The sequence below is a fragment of the Panthera tigris genome, chromosome B3 (assembly GCF_018350195.1).
Source record: "Panthera tigris isolate Pti1 chromosome B3, P.tigris_Pti1_mat1.1, whole genome shotgun sequence".
Classification (NCBI taxonomy): domain Eukaryota; kingdom Metazoa; phylum Chordata; class Mammalia; order Carnivora; family Felidae; genus Panthera; species Panthera tigris.
Genome location: NC_056665.1, coordinates 18763221 through 18783499, shown reverse-complemented (window position 1 = coordinate 18783499; position 20279 = coordinate 18763221). Strand labels below are relative to the sequence as shown.

Sequence of the window (20279 nt, the reverse complement as noted above, 5' to 3'; positions counted from 1 at the left end):
ATTTAAATCTCAGGCTTAGTTTTTTACACTTTATTACCAACTGTTGTTTTAAAATAATGACTTCTAAACTGTTGAATTATTGGATGTACCTATCTATTGGAACAGTATCTGAACACTTCCAGGGAATCATTAGGCTAGAAAGCCCTTCCTAAGTTCAGGTAAACAACTCCCCTGACTCTCGAAAATTTCCTCCATAAACAACAAGAACAGATAACAATTTAGTCCAGGCTGTTCCAGCTGAAGGAAAGGAGCTCTCTGTCTCAGCTGAAGTTTACAGGTGGTGGTGCTGGCTCACTGCACTTCTCCATTTCTGGAACTCATCACAGCTAGATGTTGTGAGGAATACATGGACGAACAAGACACAGTTCCTACTGTGCAGGAGGTCACGACGGTGGTAGAAGAGATCTTTGTATCAACTACCTCATCTATATATGTGAAGACCATTATATTATGTGATCTGTCTACTGGATGTTCAAAAAAAAATTTCCAACAGTGAGTAATATTCAAATAAGTAACTTCCTGACCTCCAAGGGTCCACATGCTGTGGTAACTTTATATTCCCCATCACTGGCTCACTGGGCTTCAGCCTGCAGCTTTTGGTGATCTGGCTCTCACTGGCATAGAAAAATGGTACTCTGGGAAGCCTCATGTGAAAGGGAATTCTGTGAATGATGTGACAATATAAATACTCAGAATGGCTATCAGAAAGAGGACGGTTTTAAAAAAGACAAGACAAAGCTGAAAGCGTAGAGCAGTGCATTTAGCAGACACTCATCGGAGGGAAACAAGAATAAGGACACAGTGGACCTTTCCCATTGTCATAAGGCCTGGAGCCTCTGTTCTTTTTTTTGTAATGTTAATTTATTTTTGAGAGAGAGAGACAGAGTGCAAGCAGGAGAGGGGCAGAGAGAGAGGGAGGCACAGAATCCCAAGCAGGCTCCAGGCTCTGAGCTGTCAGCACAGAGCCCCACGCGGGGCTCGAACTCACTGACTGTGAGATCATGACCTGAGCCCAAGTCTGGCACTTAACTGTTTAAGCTACCCATGTGCCCCTGGGTACCTCTGGAGCCTCTGTTCTGAATGATAAGGGCAGAGCATGGGTCCAATTGTGCCATGGCGCCATGCCCTCATGGGATGGCGCATAGCCACCAGAGGAAAGGAGGGACTTGTGCAATGCAAGAGTGGCTCTGCTGAAGCTGGGGCCACTCCCTTGAGCCTCTGCTGCAGATGAGTATCTCGGAACTAGACTTTCCAGTTACATACTTTATGAGGGAGACTGTGAATTTCACCGCCTGTGTTTGTTCAGTGTCTCATTCGACAGGGTGCCCTCACTGGAGCTCCTTCCCTCGCACCCCACATGCTTGGCACTTCTGCTGTTCATAAGTTCATAAAGGACAACTACAGCACTCACCCTTCTTCAAATCATGGTATTTTAGAAAAGGGACCTTTTACAGAATTTGGTCATTTATATATTTGGAAATAATTCCAGGCTTACAGGATAATTTCAAGTATGTTACAAAGAGCTTCACTGTATTCACCCAGATTTACTAGTTAGTATTGTGTCCTGTTTGCTTTCTCCTCCCTTCTCTCTCCCCACTGCCCCACCACTCTCGGGGCACACACACACACACACACACACACACACGCACACACACACACACAAGCACGTGTGTACATATATATTTTTTCTAAATCATTTGAAAGTTGCAAGCATCATGTCCCTTTATTCTTTCGTTCTTCGGTGCGGATTTCCTAAGAACAGGGAGATCCTTTTACAGAATCACAGGAATAGTTGTCGATTTCAGGAAATGTAGCAATCTACCATCCATGTTTCAGTTTTGTCCATTGATGCAATAATGCCTTTATTGCTTTGTTCCCTCCTCCTGGATCCGGCCCAGGATCACATTTTGCCTTCAGTTGTCATTCCCCCAGGGACAGTTCCTCACCCTTCCCGTGTCTCGTGTCATCAACATTATTGAAGCATTTAGACCCCCCATTTATTTTCCAGGTGAGGGGTTAAGATATTTCTGGGCTCACACAGCTAGTTATGAAAGAACCGAGACAAGAAACAGGACAGTTGAAACTGAGAACAGATATGTTTCAAATTAAATGACTAAACTGGACAGCTAAAAGCAGGCATAATTTGCCTTCCCTAAGTATTTATTAAGTTTTCTTCAACTACGCAGTCACTTTGAAATACAAGACATCCCTGAAATATAAGGTAGGCAATTACTCACCAGTAGAACCAGTATTTGTTATCCTGAAAAGGCTTAGGGCTCGCCCCCGTGATTAGCAGAAGACCTTTCGGTGTGCATTAGGAAAATACAACTTGTGGTGGCTGCCTTATCTAGCCCAGCAAAACCAGCTACTATTTATACCAGCAATGTGACTTTTCAAGCCACCAAAGCTGCACTGATTGCCGTAGAGTGGAGATGGGAAACAGAACCAAAGCGGGGAAAAGCCAAGGTTCGCAATCCCGGGGCGTGGTACTCCTGCCACCGTTTGGACAGATTAAAGGCGGTGGACGGAACAAAGTGGCTCCAGGAATCCAGGAGCGCAGCGGTCTTGGGGCATCCCCTGTGAAGTGAGAAATTCCATGTAGCCCGGAAGGTAAACAGGTGTTGGCATGCTCATTCATGTGCCAGCACACATGACACACATGTGTTTGGGACAAAACTGAGGAGGACAAAGTGTTTATTTTTCCCTTCCTCCCATTCTTCTTTTAGCAAAGGAGGAGAAGAAATTGGGATTGAGAGACTGGACCATCCTTAGTGAGCACCCTGAGACCAACAGAAGGAGGTCCTGAAAATGTAACCACAGCCCCCAAACCTGCTGTCCCTGGGGCCACGGTGGCCACCCCCTTTGGAGCTCCTCTCCACTTCTGTCCCCTCTGTCCTCCCACAGAGAATGTTCTGGCAGCACAGCGTCCCCACTCCTCTGGAGCTCCTCTCCCTCTCCTGAGTGGCTCCCCCCTCCTCTCCCTAAGCAGAAACTCCAGCCCAGGGAGCTGCACTCCCCTCCCACCCCATAAGCCACCTGTAGTGGGAACGGGTGGGTGGAAAAGCAGTCATCCTCACAACAGTAGTGACAGTAATAGTCCCAGCTACCATTTTTCGAGTGCTTCCTGTATGCTAAGCTCTTCCCATTTGTCAACTCCTCTAACCCTCACGACAGTCTGACAGTCTGACGAGGGGAGTGGTGTTGTTTTGATCTGACAGAAGAAACCATGCCCAGAGCAGTTCTGTAACTCGCTGAAGACAGCAGGAGAGACATGATCCTAATCTACCAGGCTCCAGAGCCCACGCCTTGTCTCTCTCCTCTCTGCAGCTCTCTCAGAAGGCATTTGCATTTTAATGGTAGTCTCCTCCATTTCTAGGACTCCACAGTTTGCAAAGCTGGCTGTGTGTCCCCCTGGAGCCTCCCTGTCACAGGGGTAGGGGGTGACTTCCACCCTGTCCCAGGACCAGGAAGCTCAGTGACATGTGCTCAGGTTATGAGGCAAGAAAACAGCCCCGGAATGGCCTCAGCCCGGGAATCCTCTCTGCTGAGTTTAGTCCTAGCGTATCACTCCCCTTTCTACATCCAGCAAAGCTTCCTGATGCCATGACATGCAAGGCCAACATGAGATGGCTCCATTCAACTCTCCACTGGCATCTCACACCGCCCCCCTCTAACGGTCCTCTCCCTTAAGCTGCACCGGTCTTGTTTTAGCCCTTGACTTTTCCATGATGCCTCCCACCCGAGGACCCTGTACATGTGGTTCCTTCCAACCAGAACCCTTTTTTCTGTGTCTTCCCTTTAAGAATAGAGAAATAGGGAAATCGCAGGTCAGTCAGAACCCTTTTTCTTTCCTTTGCATGGATCACAATGAGTAACTGCATTATTCACATTCCCTGGTAGAATCTGTAAAGTGGATGCTTTTGAGTAGTTTCCTTTACTGTTTTTGATACTGACAAATCCCTATCGGGGACCTAGTAAGGAGCAAGCCCCTGGAACAGGTGAAGGGAGGGCACAGAGGTGAAGACGTACAAGCATCTATTAGTACAAGGCAGGTTGAATGAATCAGGCCAAACGCTCTAAAGGAGGAGGTAGTGGGGGAGCCTAGAGAAATACTATACATTCAGAGGTGATCAGAACAGCACCGAGACTTGTTACAGAGGCTCCCGTGCTTGCTTTGATGGGTGAAAAGAGTTTTAGCTGAAGATGGGAAGGGCGGGGTGCCTGGGTGGTTCAGTCAGTTAGGAATCTGACTTTGGGGCGCCTGGGTGGCTCAGTCGGTTGGGCGGCCGACTTCGGCTCAGGTCATGATCTCTCGGTCCGTGAGTTCAAGCCCCGCGTCGGGCTCTGTGCTGACAGCTCAGAGCCTGGAGCCTGTTTCAGATTCTGTGTCTCCCTCTCTCTGACCCTCCCCCATTCATGCTCAGTCTCTCTCTGTCTCAAAAATAAATAAACGTTAAAAAAGAATCTGACTTCGGCTCAGGTCATGATTTGGCTCAGGTCACCATTTGAACCCCGTGTCAAGCTCTGTGCTGACAGCTTGGAGCCTGGAGCCTGTTTCAAATTCTGTGTCTCCCTCTCTCTCTGCTCCTCCCCTGCTTACTCTCTCTCTCTCTCTCTCTGTCTCTCTCTGTCTCAAAAATAAATAAAACATTTTAAAAAATTAAAAAAATAAAAGGGAACAGGTGAGGACATTCTAAGCTGAGAGAGTACAGAAAAAGGCACACAATTCCCCAAAGATCCAGCAAATCAGAATGACAAAGAGGCTTTCTGTACATTCTTTCCTGAAATCCCTGTGAATGCAGGCCCCAGAATGTGAGCCTTAGCACTTCAGGGATTTGGGTCTGTTTTATTCATTGCTACATTCCTGGCTCCTATGAAGTGCCAAGTAGCACTTGGGTAGGTGCTCAATAAATATTTATTGAATGAATAAAGTAGATAATCATTGCTTCCATTTTACAATTGAGAAAATGCACAGAGAAGTGGATCAAGGTTACATAGAACCAGGATTTTAAGTGGTAGAGCCAGTTATGTTAAGAACATATAGGAGAGGTGCCTGGGTGGCTCAGTCAGTTAAGTGTCCAACTTCAGCTCGGGTCATGATCTCCCAGTCTGTGAGTTCAAGCCCCACGTTGGGCTCTGTGCTAACAGCTTAGAACCTGGAGCCTGCTTCGGATTCTGTGTCTCCCTCTCTCTCTGTCCCTCCCCCACTCATGCTCTGTCTCTGTCTCAAAAATAAACATTAAAAATTAAAAAAAAAAAAGAACATACGGGAAAATATAGTTTATAATGATGGAGGTGAGAAAGGCCTTTTAAAGTATAACATGGAGGCTACCTATAAAGGCAAAAATTGATAAATTTGGTTAAAAAAATATTTTAGAAGCTGATTTGCCACCCCCGCCCCCCCAAAAAAATAAACAAGGTTGAAAGAATCAGACTATGTGATGATATTTAATATGATTTTAAAAATAATGTTGTGCTTGATATGTAAAGAACATTTATGAGTCAACAGAAAAAGTAAACACCCCAATAGAAAAATGGACAGATACCATGAAGAAGCAGTTCACCAATGTATAAATCAAAGTAACCAAATAAAATATAAATATATATACACGTATATTCATTTAACAAGAAGTACAAATGTAACTATAAACAATGTGATGTTTTTGGGGCGCCTGGGTGGCTCAGTCAGTTGAGCGTCCGACTTCGGCTCAGGTCATGATCTCGCGGTCCGTGGGTTCGAGCCCCGCGTCGGGCTCTGTGCTGACAGCTCAGAGCCTGGAGCCTGTTTCGGATTCTGTGTCTCCCTCTTTCTCTGACCCTCCCCTGTTCATGCTCTCTCTCTCTGTCTCAAAAATAAATAAAATGTTAAAAAAAAAAAAAAAAAAAAAACAAAACAAACAATGTGATGTTCTTTTAGGTAGAGGCTGACAGAGTACAATGTTGCTCAAGATCTAAGGAAGCAGGTACCCTCATACATTGAATGCAAGATTATAAACTGGTATGGTCTTCTAGAAAGCAGTCCTGTAACATATTCTAAAATGTAAAATGAGTATACTTTCTGATTAAGGATTTTAGCCATTCTAATAATCAAACGGTTCTATCAAAATATCTTTACAAGTAATTCTTACAGTATTCTCTATACGTAATGAAACTTTGGAAACAAATAGCTATCAATAAGGGATTAGATAAATTATGATACCTGTAAATAGATTTCTGTGCAGCTGTTTAGAGGATGGCATATAGTAGGGGTTGGCAAACTCTGGCTCACAGGCCAAATCCAGCCCACTGACTATTTTTGTTAATAAAGTTTTATTGGCCCACAGCCACACCCACTAGTTGATATATTTCTACGGCTGCTTTCACACTACAGTGGCAGAGTTGAGTAGTTGTAACTGTAACCAAATGGCCCAGAGGCCTAAATTATTTATTATCCGTCCTTTTACAAAAATGTTTGCTGATCCCTGATATATAGATAGAGTCATTGACATGGAAATCTCTCTGTATCATATCATTTAGTCATAAAAGCAGGATACAAAAATCACATGCAGGGGCGCCTGGGTGGCTCAGTCGGTTACGCGTCCTACTTTGGCTCAGGTCATGATCTCGCGGTTTGTGGGTTTGAGCCCTGCATCGGGCTCTGTGCTGACAGCTCAGAGCCTGGAGCCTGCTTCTGATTCTGTGTCTCCCTCTCTCTCTGACCCTCCCCCGTTCATGCTTTGTCTCTGTCTCAAAAATAAATAAACATTAAAAAAAAATTTTAAAAATCACATGCAAAGTGTGTTTCTGTTATATAAAATTATGTGATGATGAGGAAGGGGAAAAAAGACTTAAAGACTTAAAGAATGTATTTTTAGGAGCAATGACTTCAGTTACATTTACCAAAATGTACTGGGTTATCTGTGAGTTGTGAGATTTTAGGTGACTTTTAGTTTCCCTCTTTATATTTTTCTATAATTCCTAAGTGTCTAAAAATGATTGGCATACATAAAATGGATAAATGGCTATTATCTTTGTTATACAGAGTTTAGAGTTCATTTAATTACTTTTTTTTAAATTTGTTTTTTTGTTTGTTTGTTTGTTTGTTTTTGAGAGAGACAGAGGAAAATCAGGAGGAGGAACAGAGAGAGAGGGAGACACAGAATCCGAATCAGGCTCCAGGCTCTGAGCTGTCAGTCCAGACCCTGACCTGGGTCTTGAACTCATGAACTGCAAGTTCATGACCTGAGCCGAAATCAGGAGTTGCATACCTAACTGGCTGAGCCAACTAGATGCCTCATGAATAGATTTTTTAAAATTTGTTTTGAGAGAGAGAGAGAAAGAGAGCAAGAGAGAGGGAGAAAGAGAACAAGTGGGGGAGGGGCCGAGAGGGGGGGAGCAGAGGATCTGAAGCTGGCTCTGTGCTGAAAGCAGAGAGCCTGATGCAGGGCTTGAACTCATGAACCATGAGATCATGACCTGAGCCGAAGTCAGATGTTTAACTAACTGAACCACCCAGATGCCCTTAGATTATTTTTATAATTAGAATAATATACTTACAAGTCAACCTATCCAGAAACTCTAAGATCATGGTAGTGTATGAAGTTTGGGAAGGAAACAGGTAGCCCTTCACACTGTAGTTGTATCTGAAGGCACTGTGCATTCTGGGTCATCAAGGGCAGTTCCAATGATGTCCGGGAGTCTGTTCATGAAATCAATAAAGTATTCAGTTCACTTCAGAAAGTGGAAGTAATAGAATCATTGCTTCTTTAAAAGCCTCTCTTATTGGAAAATTTACTTTCATAAAATCCCCCATTCACCTTTGCTGTCAAATAAATGAGATTGTGTTATAAAGGCAATTATAACTCCATGTAAACATGCATTACCCTATTTGTTCTACAAATCCCGGGAAGCCTAGTAGGGTTCTGTATGCTCTTCTGTTTGCAAAGAGGAAACCCAGGTACAGAAACTTTGGAGTGGAGGCAGTGTGACAATAAAAATTCCATTTGCTTTAACTTTTCTCCCAAGAGGCAGACTGTATTTTTGTGTGTGTGGCTCGCCAGTGATATAAAAGGTAACGTTAGTATACTGTTTTCCCTTGAGGATTTCCTGGACGTGGTTAGAAATGAATTAAATGTTGTATGCCTTGGGAGAAAAAGTATTTGTTTTCTCACTGAAAATTCACAAGTGCTTTTTAATGAAATACTCTTCTCTGTTTTTTTTAGGATTTTATATTGCACGCTAATCCTTCCTCTGCACTACCTTGAGCCTTTCTTTTCATACATCTTCCTCAACCTCCAGCTCATGGTCCTGCAAGCCCTTCACCTCTACTGGTGTTACTTCATCCTGAAGATGCTCAAAAGATGTATATTCATGAAGGTAAGGGCTGTCTGAGTCTTACTGTTCTTAACGAGTGGATTTCATTGCTAGATTGAAGGTGAGGCCCAGGTGGTGGAACTTTCTAGTTAATTAATAGTTAACCAGAATTCTTTATATTTTCTTGATTTGATCATTATTGATTAAAATGTATCTAAAAGGTAACTATCTTTTCCATTAAGTAGGTCTCTAAGGTGCTTTTTAAAAATTGCTTTTATTAGAAGACAAGTAATTTTTATAAAACTTTTATCCAAATATTGATTGCTGCTTCTTAATTTATTTTTATTTTTATTTTTATTTATTTGAGAGAGCACAAGCATGAACAGGGGAGAGGGGCAGAGGGAGAGAGACAGAGAAAGAATCCCAAGCAGGCTCCACACTCAGCGCAGAGCCCGATGCGGGGCTCAATCCCACGGCATTGGGACTATGACCCGAGCAGAAATCAAGAGTCAAACCCTCAACCAACTGAGCCACCCAAGTGCCCCTTGGTTGTTGCATTTTAAAGAATGTCCTAATAAGTCTAAATTTGGTCTGGTTTGGGGTAAGCTTTATTGTGAAAGTTGAGTAGTATTTCAGAGCCTTATGGTTACCTTCACTGAACACTCAATTTGCACATAATGCTCTCCCTCTGAGCTTTCTCCTACATCTGAAATATTGTCTCTCATTTGGCTATGCTTTTTCTCTGAAAAAAGCTTCTTCTCTAAGTAATAACAAATTAATAATACATTTTAGACAATAGAAGTTTTTGTTTGTTTGTTTTGAATTCAGTTCTGGGATTTAATCCTAGAACAGGGGTGGGGAAGGCTTCCAAAATGAGTAAGATATGATTACTGCCTTTGGTGAAACAACCCAGCATCTGGGGTGGGGGGCATATTTACCTACTAGTGACCACCTATATTGTGGAAGACAGAAACTAGTTGACTCCAGGGGGGGAACCAGGGAAAGTTTTATTGAATAGACAGAATTTGACTTGAGCCTTTAAGGCAAGTAAAAGAATAAATAAATAAAATAAAATCATAGTTCCTTCTTTGTCTGGAAATCATACTTTTTAAAAAAAAAAAAAGTTTATTTATTTATTTATTTTGAGGGAGAGAGAGCAGGAGAGGGGCAGAGAGAAAATCTCAAGCAGGCTCTGTGCTGTCTATGCAGAGCCAGATGTGGGGCTTGATCTCACAAACCATGAGATCATGACCTGAACCAAAATCAAGAGTCAGACACTTAAGATTCAGCCACCCAAGTGCCCCTGGAAATCATACTTTTAAGGGAGTTTTAATTAAGGATCTTTCAAGGTGGAAGTTACAGTGGGCCCATTTTTGGTGTCACCATTCATGTGTAGTATGACACTGTATCATCAGAGGGAGTGGCTTGTAATGTAACTGGTATCCTGTCAATTTATCTGATAAGCTCACATTTTGATCAGCCGTTCAATTCATTTGTTTTCCTATTTTAGTAAATGTGCCTCAAAGATTATTGAAGAGTTGACAAATGAAATGAACATTGCGATAATCGACCTCTGGGTTTTCTACCATCTCTTAGCTTCTAGATCTAGACAGAGGTATAGGAAATTGCATCTGGATTAATCTCAAACCAGATTCTGAAAGTAGTGTTTGTTTGCTTAAATAAATTACTGACTTGAACTTGTTTTCTTGAGAGTGGACTCTTTCCCTTAAGTAGGAATGCCCAGGAAAAAACAAACAAACAAACAAACAAACAAACAAACAAACAACCTTCATCCAAAGATTCTAGTTTATTAATATTCTAAATAGTTTTCTCCTGACCTCTGCAAAAGTTATTTTACCTCTGAGCGACTGATAAAGTTAAAGGGACTGAGATAAGGTTAAGAAGTTGAGTCTTTAGACAATTTGCACATCCAGGGGCTGGAAGGAAGGCAGGCCACTGAACTGAGCCTGTCCCACCACTGAGTCAAGCCTTCCTGGAGTGCCCGTCCCTAGGCAGAAACGGTTCCCTTAATGGCTGGTGAGTGACAATAATTACAGGCCTGGAAGGGATCCAAGCAGAACAAAACTTGGAGACCAGAAGGTACTCTTGTTTGGTTTCAGCATAATTTTTCATATTTCTGACCTCTAATGTGTTGTACCAGGCCTGATTAAAAACCCAGTGCGTTGGGGAGCCGTGGACAGGAATTCCCGATTTCTCATGCTGTACTTTGGAAAAGCTGTTTCCAATTGTGTTTTGACAGCAGTAGTGGAGGCCCCTGCAGCCCTAATCCCTGAAGTTCTTATGACTTCAGCTGGCTTGCATGCACACTCTGTTTTCCATAGCGGTGGCAAAACTGGCTGTGAAATCAGCTTATTCCTCCAAAGCCGTAAAGTGCCTTTTAAAGAATGCTATTTGAAGGCACAGTTGCATTGCAAAGGGGAGGAGACAGATAAAGGTGGGAGTTGACATTCTTAGAGGAACAACTAACAAGTCAGTTTTCAACTCTATTTAATACGTAGTTAGCATTTAATGTACACCTCAGTTGTTACTAAGGTGACTAATTCTTGGATATTTAAAAAAGGGAATTGCAGAAGTTCTCAGGCCTCTTCAAGTGTCTTTCAAATCTTGTAACAGAGGTTGGGAATTTGTCTTTTGAAGCTTCTAGGCCCTTAATGAGTAGTTTTGAATATGCAAATGAATACGTCATTCAAGGGAACAAACCACACGGGCGTGGAAAGTCACAAAATTGTTTATTAACCTTTTTGTGGCCTCCACGGATTTGCCTGGTAGCCTGGCAAGACAAAAGTGATTATACATCCTAAAAATAGCAATTTTGGAAATATCCATACCTTATTTTCCCTAAATAGTAGGGTCACTGCACGAGTATGACGAATGAAAACCTTCTACCGTTTGCTCCTGTTGTTGAAGACCTTAAAGCAACAGAGGAACCGAAGTGGTTCCTCTAAACTGGGGGGGGGGGGGGGGGGGGTTGTGAGGAACTACCAGCCCACACATCACATTGGGAAGTATGACGGGCTGATACATCCGTCTTGTCATTCTCTTTGCAAACACGAGAAGTGCTTTCAGAGGAAGTTGGAAGGAGGGTGGCATGCTTTCGTTTAGTATTACTTCAGAGAATTTGTTCATCCTTCTGGTTTTATTTTCTTCTTTCTAAATATCACACTGGGTGCTGGCCAACTCAAGCATGTCTCTCTGACATCTTAGGCTGGTGCACAGCCAAACTGCAAAGGGAGGAGCATTGCACGCAGCCGTCACAGCCAGGACAGGGCAACCGGCCCCTGGCAACCTGCCCCAGCCATCTTCTCCGGACAGGCAGCGTCTCTTCAGTTCAGAGATGACACTTCATGCGCGGTGAACTCTTTTAGTTAAAGAAAGGAACCCTCTCAGAAATAGGGGAAACTGAGGCCTCGACCAAAGTCACATAGTAAGTTTATGGCAAAGCTGAGACTAGAACGTGGGTCTCTTAACATGTAATACTCTGCCTTTTCTAATTATTGTTGCTTTGAAATAACCAGAAAATTAATTTAAAATACTTGTAGGGGTAAAAAAATAGTCCATAAAACAACTTGAGTCATCAAGATAATAGAATAAAACTCAGCACGCATCCTTTAACTTGTGCTTGAACGTTCTGAAAACATAAGAACATGTTTTGTATTTACTTTTTTAGTTTCAAATCACTTCCTTGTGAAGCAGGCTCTGTGTAGATTCAAATCTCTGCTTTCTCATTTGCTGGCTGTGTGATCTTAGGGATATTACTTCCATCGATTGCCTGAGTTTCTCCACCTATAAAATGGAGGTGGTGATATTAACACCTGCCTTGTAGTATAAAGCCCTTAGAACAGCATCTGGCACATGGCAAGCACATGATAATGTCAGCTACCATTGTCATTACCATTATTACTACTAACTCAGGTTCTTTGTGCCAAGTCATGGAGAGCCTGTGACTTCCAGGTAGCCTGGCACTTGGCTGTCAGTCAAGCCCTCCCTCCCTTCCGCTTAGATAATGCCGCAGCTGAGTCAGGCGTCAGTCCAAGGGCTCCCATGAGCCCTTGCTAAGCTGTCTTCTGCCAGACAACTTTCGGGACTCACATTCTGATGATCCTTTTTGACACACTCCGATATCAGCATGTTGGGGAAGAAATACAAAATTTGTAACATCTAGGAAACCTCTAGGTCTCTTTTCGTGGTAGTTAGCAGTGGATGTAAAACCTGCCCTTTGCTGGACAAGAGGTAAAATATCACAAAGGCTGGCGGTTAAAATAGCGTATTATAAAAATGCTATCAGTTTACATTTCCATAGTTCCAAGTATTTATATAGATTAACTACTTTACCAATCTATTGGGGGCACCTGGGTGGCTCTGTTGGTTAAGTGTCCGACTTTGGCTCAGGCCATGATCTCATGGTCCTTGAGTTCAAGCCCTGCATCAGGTTCTGTACTGGCAGCACGAAGCCTGCTCGGGATTCTCTCTCTCTCCTTCTCTATCTTCCCCTCCCCTGCTTGCATGCACACGCGCACACATGCTCCCTCTCTTTCTCTCTCTCTCAAAAATAAATAAACACTAAAAAACACTTTAAAAACCCTACAACAATCTATTGAAGAAGCAACAGTAGAGTTTATAAACTTGTAAAAAGTAACCATGCAAAGTTGCTTGGCTTAAGGAATTTCAAATTTGAATCTTCTTCCACACACTACATTCAGCCGAGCCGTGAAATAGACTTGCAGAACTGGGAGAGACCACTACGCATCCACCAGGACACCATGACCCCCTCCTCAAGTCCTTCCCACTGTACTGCAGTGTACCACTCCCTTGCACATCAAACTGTGCTCTGTGTTTCCTAGAGGAAGAGAGGAGGGTGAGTGGCGAAGCTACATGACTTACCCAAGGTCACACGGGAGTGGGGTTCATGCCTGCAAAGCTTGAGACTTCACAGCCCATGTTGCTCATGTGCTGTGCTCTCCTGCCTCTGCAGCAGCTCTGTGTTTGTGAATGTACGTCCTCCTAACATGAGTGATATGTATTTAATATGTGTGTGTTTATATGTATTTCCCTGCATGTGCATTCAGTGGATGTACACTCAGTCCTCACAAATTTCATTATCTTTTTGTTTATTGTTTGGTGAGTTTTAGTAAATGTATAGACCAAGCGGCCAATACTCTATTAAGATGTAGAACATTTGGGGCGCCTGGGTGACTCAGTTGGTTGAGCGTCCAACTTTGGTTCAGATCATGATCTCCTGGTTCGAGGCTCTGGGCTGACAGCTCAGAGCCTGGAGCCTGCTTGAATTCTGTGTCTCCCTCTCTCTCTGCTCCTCCCCCACTCATGCTCTGTCTTTCTCTCCTTCAAAAATAAATAAACATCAAAAAAAATAATAAAAGAGAAAGATGTAGAACATTTCCTTGACCCTATAACGTTCTTAGCGCCTACTTCTGGTCATCACCAATTCCCACATTGGCAGACACTGTTTATTTTGAGAGAGAGAGAGAGAGAGAGAGAGAGAGAGAGAGAGAGAGAATATCCCAAGCAGGCTCTGTGCTCAGCTCGGAGCCTGACACAGAGTTCGATCCCAGGACTCTGGGATCATGACCTGAGCTGAAATCAAGAGTCGGACGCTCAACTGACTGAGCCACCCAGGCTCCCCAGAAACCACTGTTCTTATTTCTGTCCCCATAGACTAGTTTTGACTTTCTTAAACCTTATATAATTGAAGTTACACAGCATGCTCTTCTCTACTTTCTTTTACTACAAACTTCATAGTCTTATCATGACTTTGCTCACTTGTCATTGTCTCCTTGCCAGTAATCCATGAATTCCTGCTCTTCATAGAGAATGCTCTTTAGAAAATCTCCCTAGGGCTATCCCCATTAGGGGATTCTGTGGCTTGAAACAATCATAAATTTGAGTTTTTAGAAACTTGAAAGTGTGGAATTGTTTAAAGAAATCAGAGTAGAACAGGCAACCATCATGGCTCTAAGATAATCACAGAAGGGAAATGTATCCTGAGAGGACTGTGAGCAAACCCGCCTCTTGCCAGCTCTCTGCCTCCAGCAGGATTCCTGTTGCTTCGCCCTGGACTAGGAGGCCTCGGAACAGATGCCAGGGCACAACCAGAGCACCTAGGATGGCAGTAGGCACTCAAATCCTGCCTTTCTTTCCCTGTCCAAATATAGCCCTGGATGTTTCCTTGAACCACTGATCATATCTTGCTGAAGTTGAAAAGGAGGTGAGGGATGGGGGAAGATCTAAATAAGAAGAGATAAAAGATGCTCTGACAGCTTTCATACCTGATTTTAAAAACCATTTCACGAAAATGGAATTGAATTTTATATATTCCTGAAAAGAACAGATACTCCATTTAATTAGTAGAGAAGAAGCCACACACACATGCCCATTAGCACATGTACACACAGAGATATCTTATATGGGACTTGAGTTTCTCCTTTTTTATTTTTAGTTTATGTGTTTATTTTGAGAGAGAGAGAGAGAGAAAGCACAAGTGGAGGAGGGGAAGAGAGAAGGGGAGAGAGAATCCCAAGCAGGCTCCATGCTGTCAGCGCAGAGCCCAACGCAGGGCTCAAACTCACAAACCCCGAGATCATGACCTGAGCCGAGATCAAGAGTCAGATGCTTAACTGACTGCACCACCAGGCGCCCCTGGAACTTGAGTTTCTGTTTCCATCAGCCTAGACAAGGAGACAGGAACAATTTATGGCTTGTTAATAAATCTACACACTTACACCAGGATGTGAAAGTACTATTAATGGGCTCTTGGGCCAGAGAGCCTGGTAAAAACAGGGGTAGGGGGGAGAGGTGCACTGTTTCTGTTAATATCCCACAAATCTCTGTGGCCACACCCTCCCTGCGGTCCCCATCCCTCCCCCACCACATAAGTCTCAGAAGAGAGCTTTATGTAACACAAAAGAAACCTTACTCCCGAAGATTCATTCAGTTTATAGATAATGGGTAAAATAAATTAATTTGTACAACATTTTCATTTTGATGTATCACGTGGGCCTTAACATCATGATGCCTTTATCTATGTTCTGTTTGGGGCATAACAGGTATGCCATCCGTGGGACCCTGGACTCTCAGTGGGGGCTATTTTCTGCAAATTGTGTCTGCTTGCCACATACGGTGGACTCTGGAAATCCTAAAGAGAGCATCACTGGACACACACACTCTTCCTGTGGTCCCACAGCCCATTTTGCATGCCAGCTCTGAGACTTTCATTTCAGTCAGACCTCAGCCTCAGTGTTGTTCCAAGAGACTTGGGCTTGTATGTACACTTCTATAACATTTTTAGAATTTCCGGAGATGATGGTCATGTCTTTCAAGGGAATGGGGTTGGTTGTTCTCACTCACATGGTTGGATTTGGGACCACCAATCAAATCTCTAGAGCATTCCACCAAGGCCCAGCCGCGGTGGGGTCACAGGCTAAAGTCAGAGCTGATCCTATAGGAGCTATAATGGGTGACTACTTATGTCATGATTTGGTAGGAGCCTCTAAATCTACATGCACATCCCCTCAGAAATCTCCTTTACCCACTTCTCTGGGCACAAGATGATATGAAGAATGTGTGGAAAGTCCAGGCTCTGGGATGACCCCAGGCTCCTGGCTGTCCAGAAGAGAGTAACAGGTAAGGGCAAAGGTCAGCGAAGATGTAGAGGAGATGGAAAACAAACTGCCTGCATTCTGTACCATTCTTGCTTCCCCGACTCAGTTGCGTGTGTGTGTGTGTGTGTGTGTGTGTGCACATACAGGGGGATTTCAGGGGTGCTGTGGGACTCCACACCCGTGAGAGGATGAAGGGAGCTGAACTGAGCAGAGGTGGTGCTGTTACAGCTAAGGCCTCAGCCAACCCTAGAGAAAACCCTAGAGCTGGGTGGCCCTCCAGAGATGTCCAGTTGTGGCAAAGAGGCTGGACCTCTGTCCCCTGACATTAACCTATCGCTAAATGTGGGCTGCCCTGTGGGGAGGGAGCTTAACTCCAGACAAGGCAACTCTCTTCAACCAAGGATAATACCAGAGAAGGACATTCCTGGAGCCCCCAGGGCTGGGGGTTTAGAACCATGGTTCTGAGGGCCTCCCACCTCTTCCTGCCCCATCCTGAACCTAACAGCAGTCCCCACGAAGAGGACTGCGTGTACCTCTATAGGCAGACTAGGCATCCGAGAGCATGGGCTCCAAACACGTAGAAGTGAAGCCTTGGAGAAGTCATTTATTTATTATTTTACCTTCTGTTTTCTCATTGGGGGTGATAACTGCCCAACCTACTTTACAGGATAAAATGCCAACGTGAATGAGATGGCTCTCTAAACTTCAAGGGGCAGAGAAATCTTTGATTATAACAATTGCAGTAAACATTCCATGGTTTCCTAGTCAGTCATTTCCAGTTACTTCCTGTCCCCCACCCCCCACTCGCAAGACACTTGTTTCTCTCATGCCAAAAGTCCTTTCTGAGCTGTGGAAGATCAGTCACCAAGCCCTAGGGCATCCAGGAGGCACTGAAACAGTTTGCTGAAGTGTCTGGTGAGAAAGGGGCACTCACAGGTTTCTGGAGAGGGAAGGTGGGGAGGCTGCAGGAGGCTGAACCCCTAGACACTGCCCTGTGGGGTTTGGAGTCAGGCCGGGCCTTTCTGAGAGCCTTTAGAAATGTGTCGGGTGCCAGGCACTGGAGGTGGCAGGTCTGGTGGCTCTGCGTGTCTCCTCCACTTGTGCCCCGTCACCCCTGGAGAAGGTGGCCCTCCCAGCTCCCACTTTCTACAGGCAGTCCTGGCACTCACACTTGCGTTCCTCCCCAGGAGTGATACGTGTTCTGGAAGCGTCTCTGCAATTGGCAGGTCTGCATCTGTCTCAGGGTTTCTCCACAGTAGCACTGGTGACCCCTGGAACCAGATGATTCTTTGTCATGGGGGCCGTCCTGGGGACTGTACGGTGGTTAGCAGCACCCCTGGCCTCTCCCTGCCAGATGCTGGTAGCAATCCCATCCCTAGTTGTGGCAACTTGAAATGTCTCCAGATGTTGCCAGATGTTCTCATCCTGTTTGAGAACCACCACCTATCGGTTCATATGTCCATTTCCCTTTCTGTAGAGGTGCATCATGTTTTCTTCCCCCAGCACACGGTGTTTTTTATAGAAGTTTCAAAAGCTTCATTTTATTGCATGATTTATTTATTCCTGTGCTTTGTGCTGTTGTCGTCATGCATTTTAATAATATATAATAAATGTCATATGTTTATATATGAAAATATACATCTACATATAAATATTAATTACATTTATTATATTGCTATTTTTTTGTTTTGAACATTTAATTATTTTCTAAAATGATAAAATTTTAACTTTTTTAATATTTCCCTTTATTCTTACCATTTTTGGCTCTCTTCATATTTTTACTGGATTTAAGATACCACGGTTTTCTTTATCTTCTTCTTCTTTTTCTTTTTACTACTTTAAAGAAGCTGCTTTATTATCTTCTGCCTCACATGCTTTCTGATGAGATGTCTGTTTTATCTTTGTTCCTCTAAACAAATATGCTCTTTGTTGCGGGGGGGCGGGCTGCTTTAAAATTGTTCTCATTAGCACTGGTTTGCAGCAATTTGATCATGATGTATCTTGATAAGATTTTTTTTTTTTAATGTTTATTCTGCTTGGAGTTTGTCGAGCTTCTTGAACCTGTGGGTTTCCAGATCTCATCAAACTTAGATTGCTACAAATGTTTCAAAATTTCTTCTGTTATCCTTTCTATTGTCCTGTTCTTGTGGCACTTGCATGACCACTTCATTGGCCCAGAAATCAATGATATTTTGTTCATTTTCAGTCTTTTTATTTCCCTTCTATGCTTCATTTTGACTGATTACTATTGCTATGTCTTCACAATCTTTCATTTTTTCTTTTGTAGTGTCTGATCAACAGTTAATCCCATCTAGGGTGTTTTTTAATTTCATATATCATATTTTTCATCTCTATAAATTATATTTTGGTATTTTTTGCATCCTCCCTTTTTCTTACTATGTTTGTGTTTTTCTCTACTTTCTTGAATATATGGAGCATATTTATAAAAGCCATTTTAACATCTTTGTTTGATAATTCCATCATCTCTGATATTCTTGGTTCTGTTTCTATTCATAGAAATTTGTCTTGGTTATGTGCCATATTTTCCAAATTCTTTGCAAGCCTGGTAATTTTTCATTAGATGCCAGGCAGTGCTCACTTCAGCAGCACATATACTAATATAGATGTGAGACGTTTTGAATTTTACATTGTTGGATGCTGGATTTTGTTGTATGCCTTTAAATAGTGTTTTTGTATGTAGTACAACTAGTGTATTTTGTTTTTGTATGCAGTCAAGGTGTTGTCATAAGTTTGATGCTTTCAAGGCTTGTTTTTAAGCTTTGTTAGTGTGAGACCAGAATAACCATTGGTCGATGGCTATTAATTAACAGTGAAATCCTTCTTAGTGTTCTCCTTGATGTCCATATACTAAGAGTTCTTTTTGGGGCACCTGGGTGGCTCAGTCAGTTAAGCGTCTGACTCTTGATTTCGGCTCAGGTCACGATCCCAGAGTCATGGGATCAATCCCCTCATCAGGCTCTACACTGAGTGTGGAGCCAGCTTGGAATTGTTTCTAACACTCTTCTCCATTCACACTCCCTCTCCATATATAAAAAAAAAATAATAATAAAATTTTAAAATTAAAAAAAACATTAAGGAGCAAGTGGGTGGCTCAGTCAGTTAGGCATCTGGCTTAGGTTCAGGTCATGAGCTCGAGGTTCATGGGTTCAAGCCTTGCATCAGGCTCTGTGCTGACAGCTTAGAGCCTGGAGTCTACAATTCTGTGTGTGTGTCTTTCTCTATCTGCCCCTCTCCCACTTGCACTTTGTCTCTGTCTCTGTCTCTCTCGCAAAAGTAAATAAACATTAAAAGAAAGAAGAACTTTTAAAAAAAATTTAAAAAGAGTTCTTTTCACTCTGGCTGCTGAGCAGACAACAAACTGCCACCCCAGTATGAGCTCCAGGAGTTGTTTTTCAACTTTTTTTCTGGTGATTCTTTGCCTGGCCTTTGGTAGTTTCCTGACACACACACATTGGTCAGTGCTGAGTCAAAGATTGAAGGGAATTCCACTAAAGATCTCTGAAGCTCTCTCTCTCTGCATATCTTCCTTCTCTCCAGCATTCTGTCCCACAAATACCTGCCTGGTGGTAAACTCCAATTTCTATTTCCTCAACTCAGTGGCACCATGGGGCTCTGTTTGGTTTCTTCACTGTGCTTCAGCTTAGAAATGGTAAGATGGTATGCTGGGACAGGCGAACGGCTCCCCTCCTCCATTTTCCTTTTCTCAGGAATCACAGTCCTGAGCTACTTCTTGAACAGTGTCTAAAAGCTATTTTTATATTTTATCCAGCTTTCTAGTTGTTTAACATGCTAGGATAATCTATTCCCTGTTTTTCCATCCTGGCCAGAAGCAGTTGTCACAGTATTTTATTTTCTAAATAACAATAGTTTCTACACTTCCTGAGATAGTCTGTTTCATTTTCAAATGAGCATCACTGTTAGGTAGCTCCTCTTTACTCCTGATCTTTCCCTCTAGGCCAATGCTGTCCAATAAAATATAATGTGAGCCACATATATAATTTTAAGTTCTCTAGTAGTGTCATTTAAAACCATAAGAAACAGGTGAAATTAATTTTAGCAATATATTTAACACAACATAAGCAAAATATTATCATTTCAATTTTGCCTGTGGTATCTTTTGCCTGGTGTGTATTTTAATCGGGGAAGGATTATAATCATATTTACAGCTAATACAGTGATTCAGCAGTCAATACAAAAAACTAGGAATGAGACCTTTTTCATTCTTTTTTTTTTTTCATGTTAAGTCTTTGAAATCCAGTGTGGATTTTACACTTACAGCACTTCTCAATTTGGACTGACCACAACTCAATTGCTCAAAAGACACATGTG

General features: G+C 42.9%; 1 protein-coding gene across 8 annotated transcripts in view; it reads left to right on the top strand.

The window, feature by feature from the left end:
* Positions 1 to 20279, top strand: part of CERS3 (ceramide synthase 3) — a 120198-nt gene that overhangs the window by 77604 nt on the left and 22315 nt on the right. For all 8 annotated transcript variants that reach the window (XM_042988197.1, XM_042988196.1, XM_007095854.3 and 5 more), the window contains one exon: positions 8202 to 8355. In XM_042988197.1, the coding sequence (XP_042844131.1) occupies positions 8202 to 8355 (154 nt within the window). The remainder of the gene's footprint in view (positions 1 to 8201; positions 8356 to 20279) is intronic.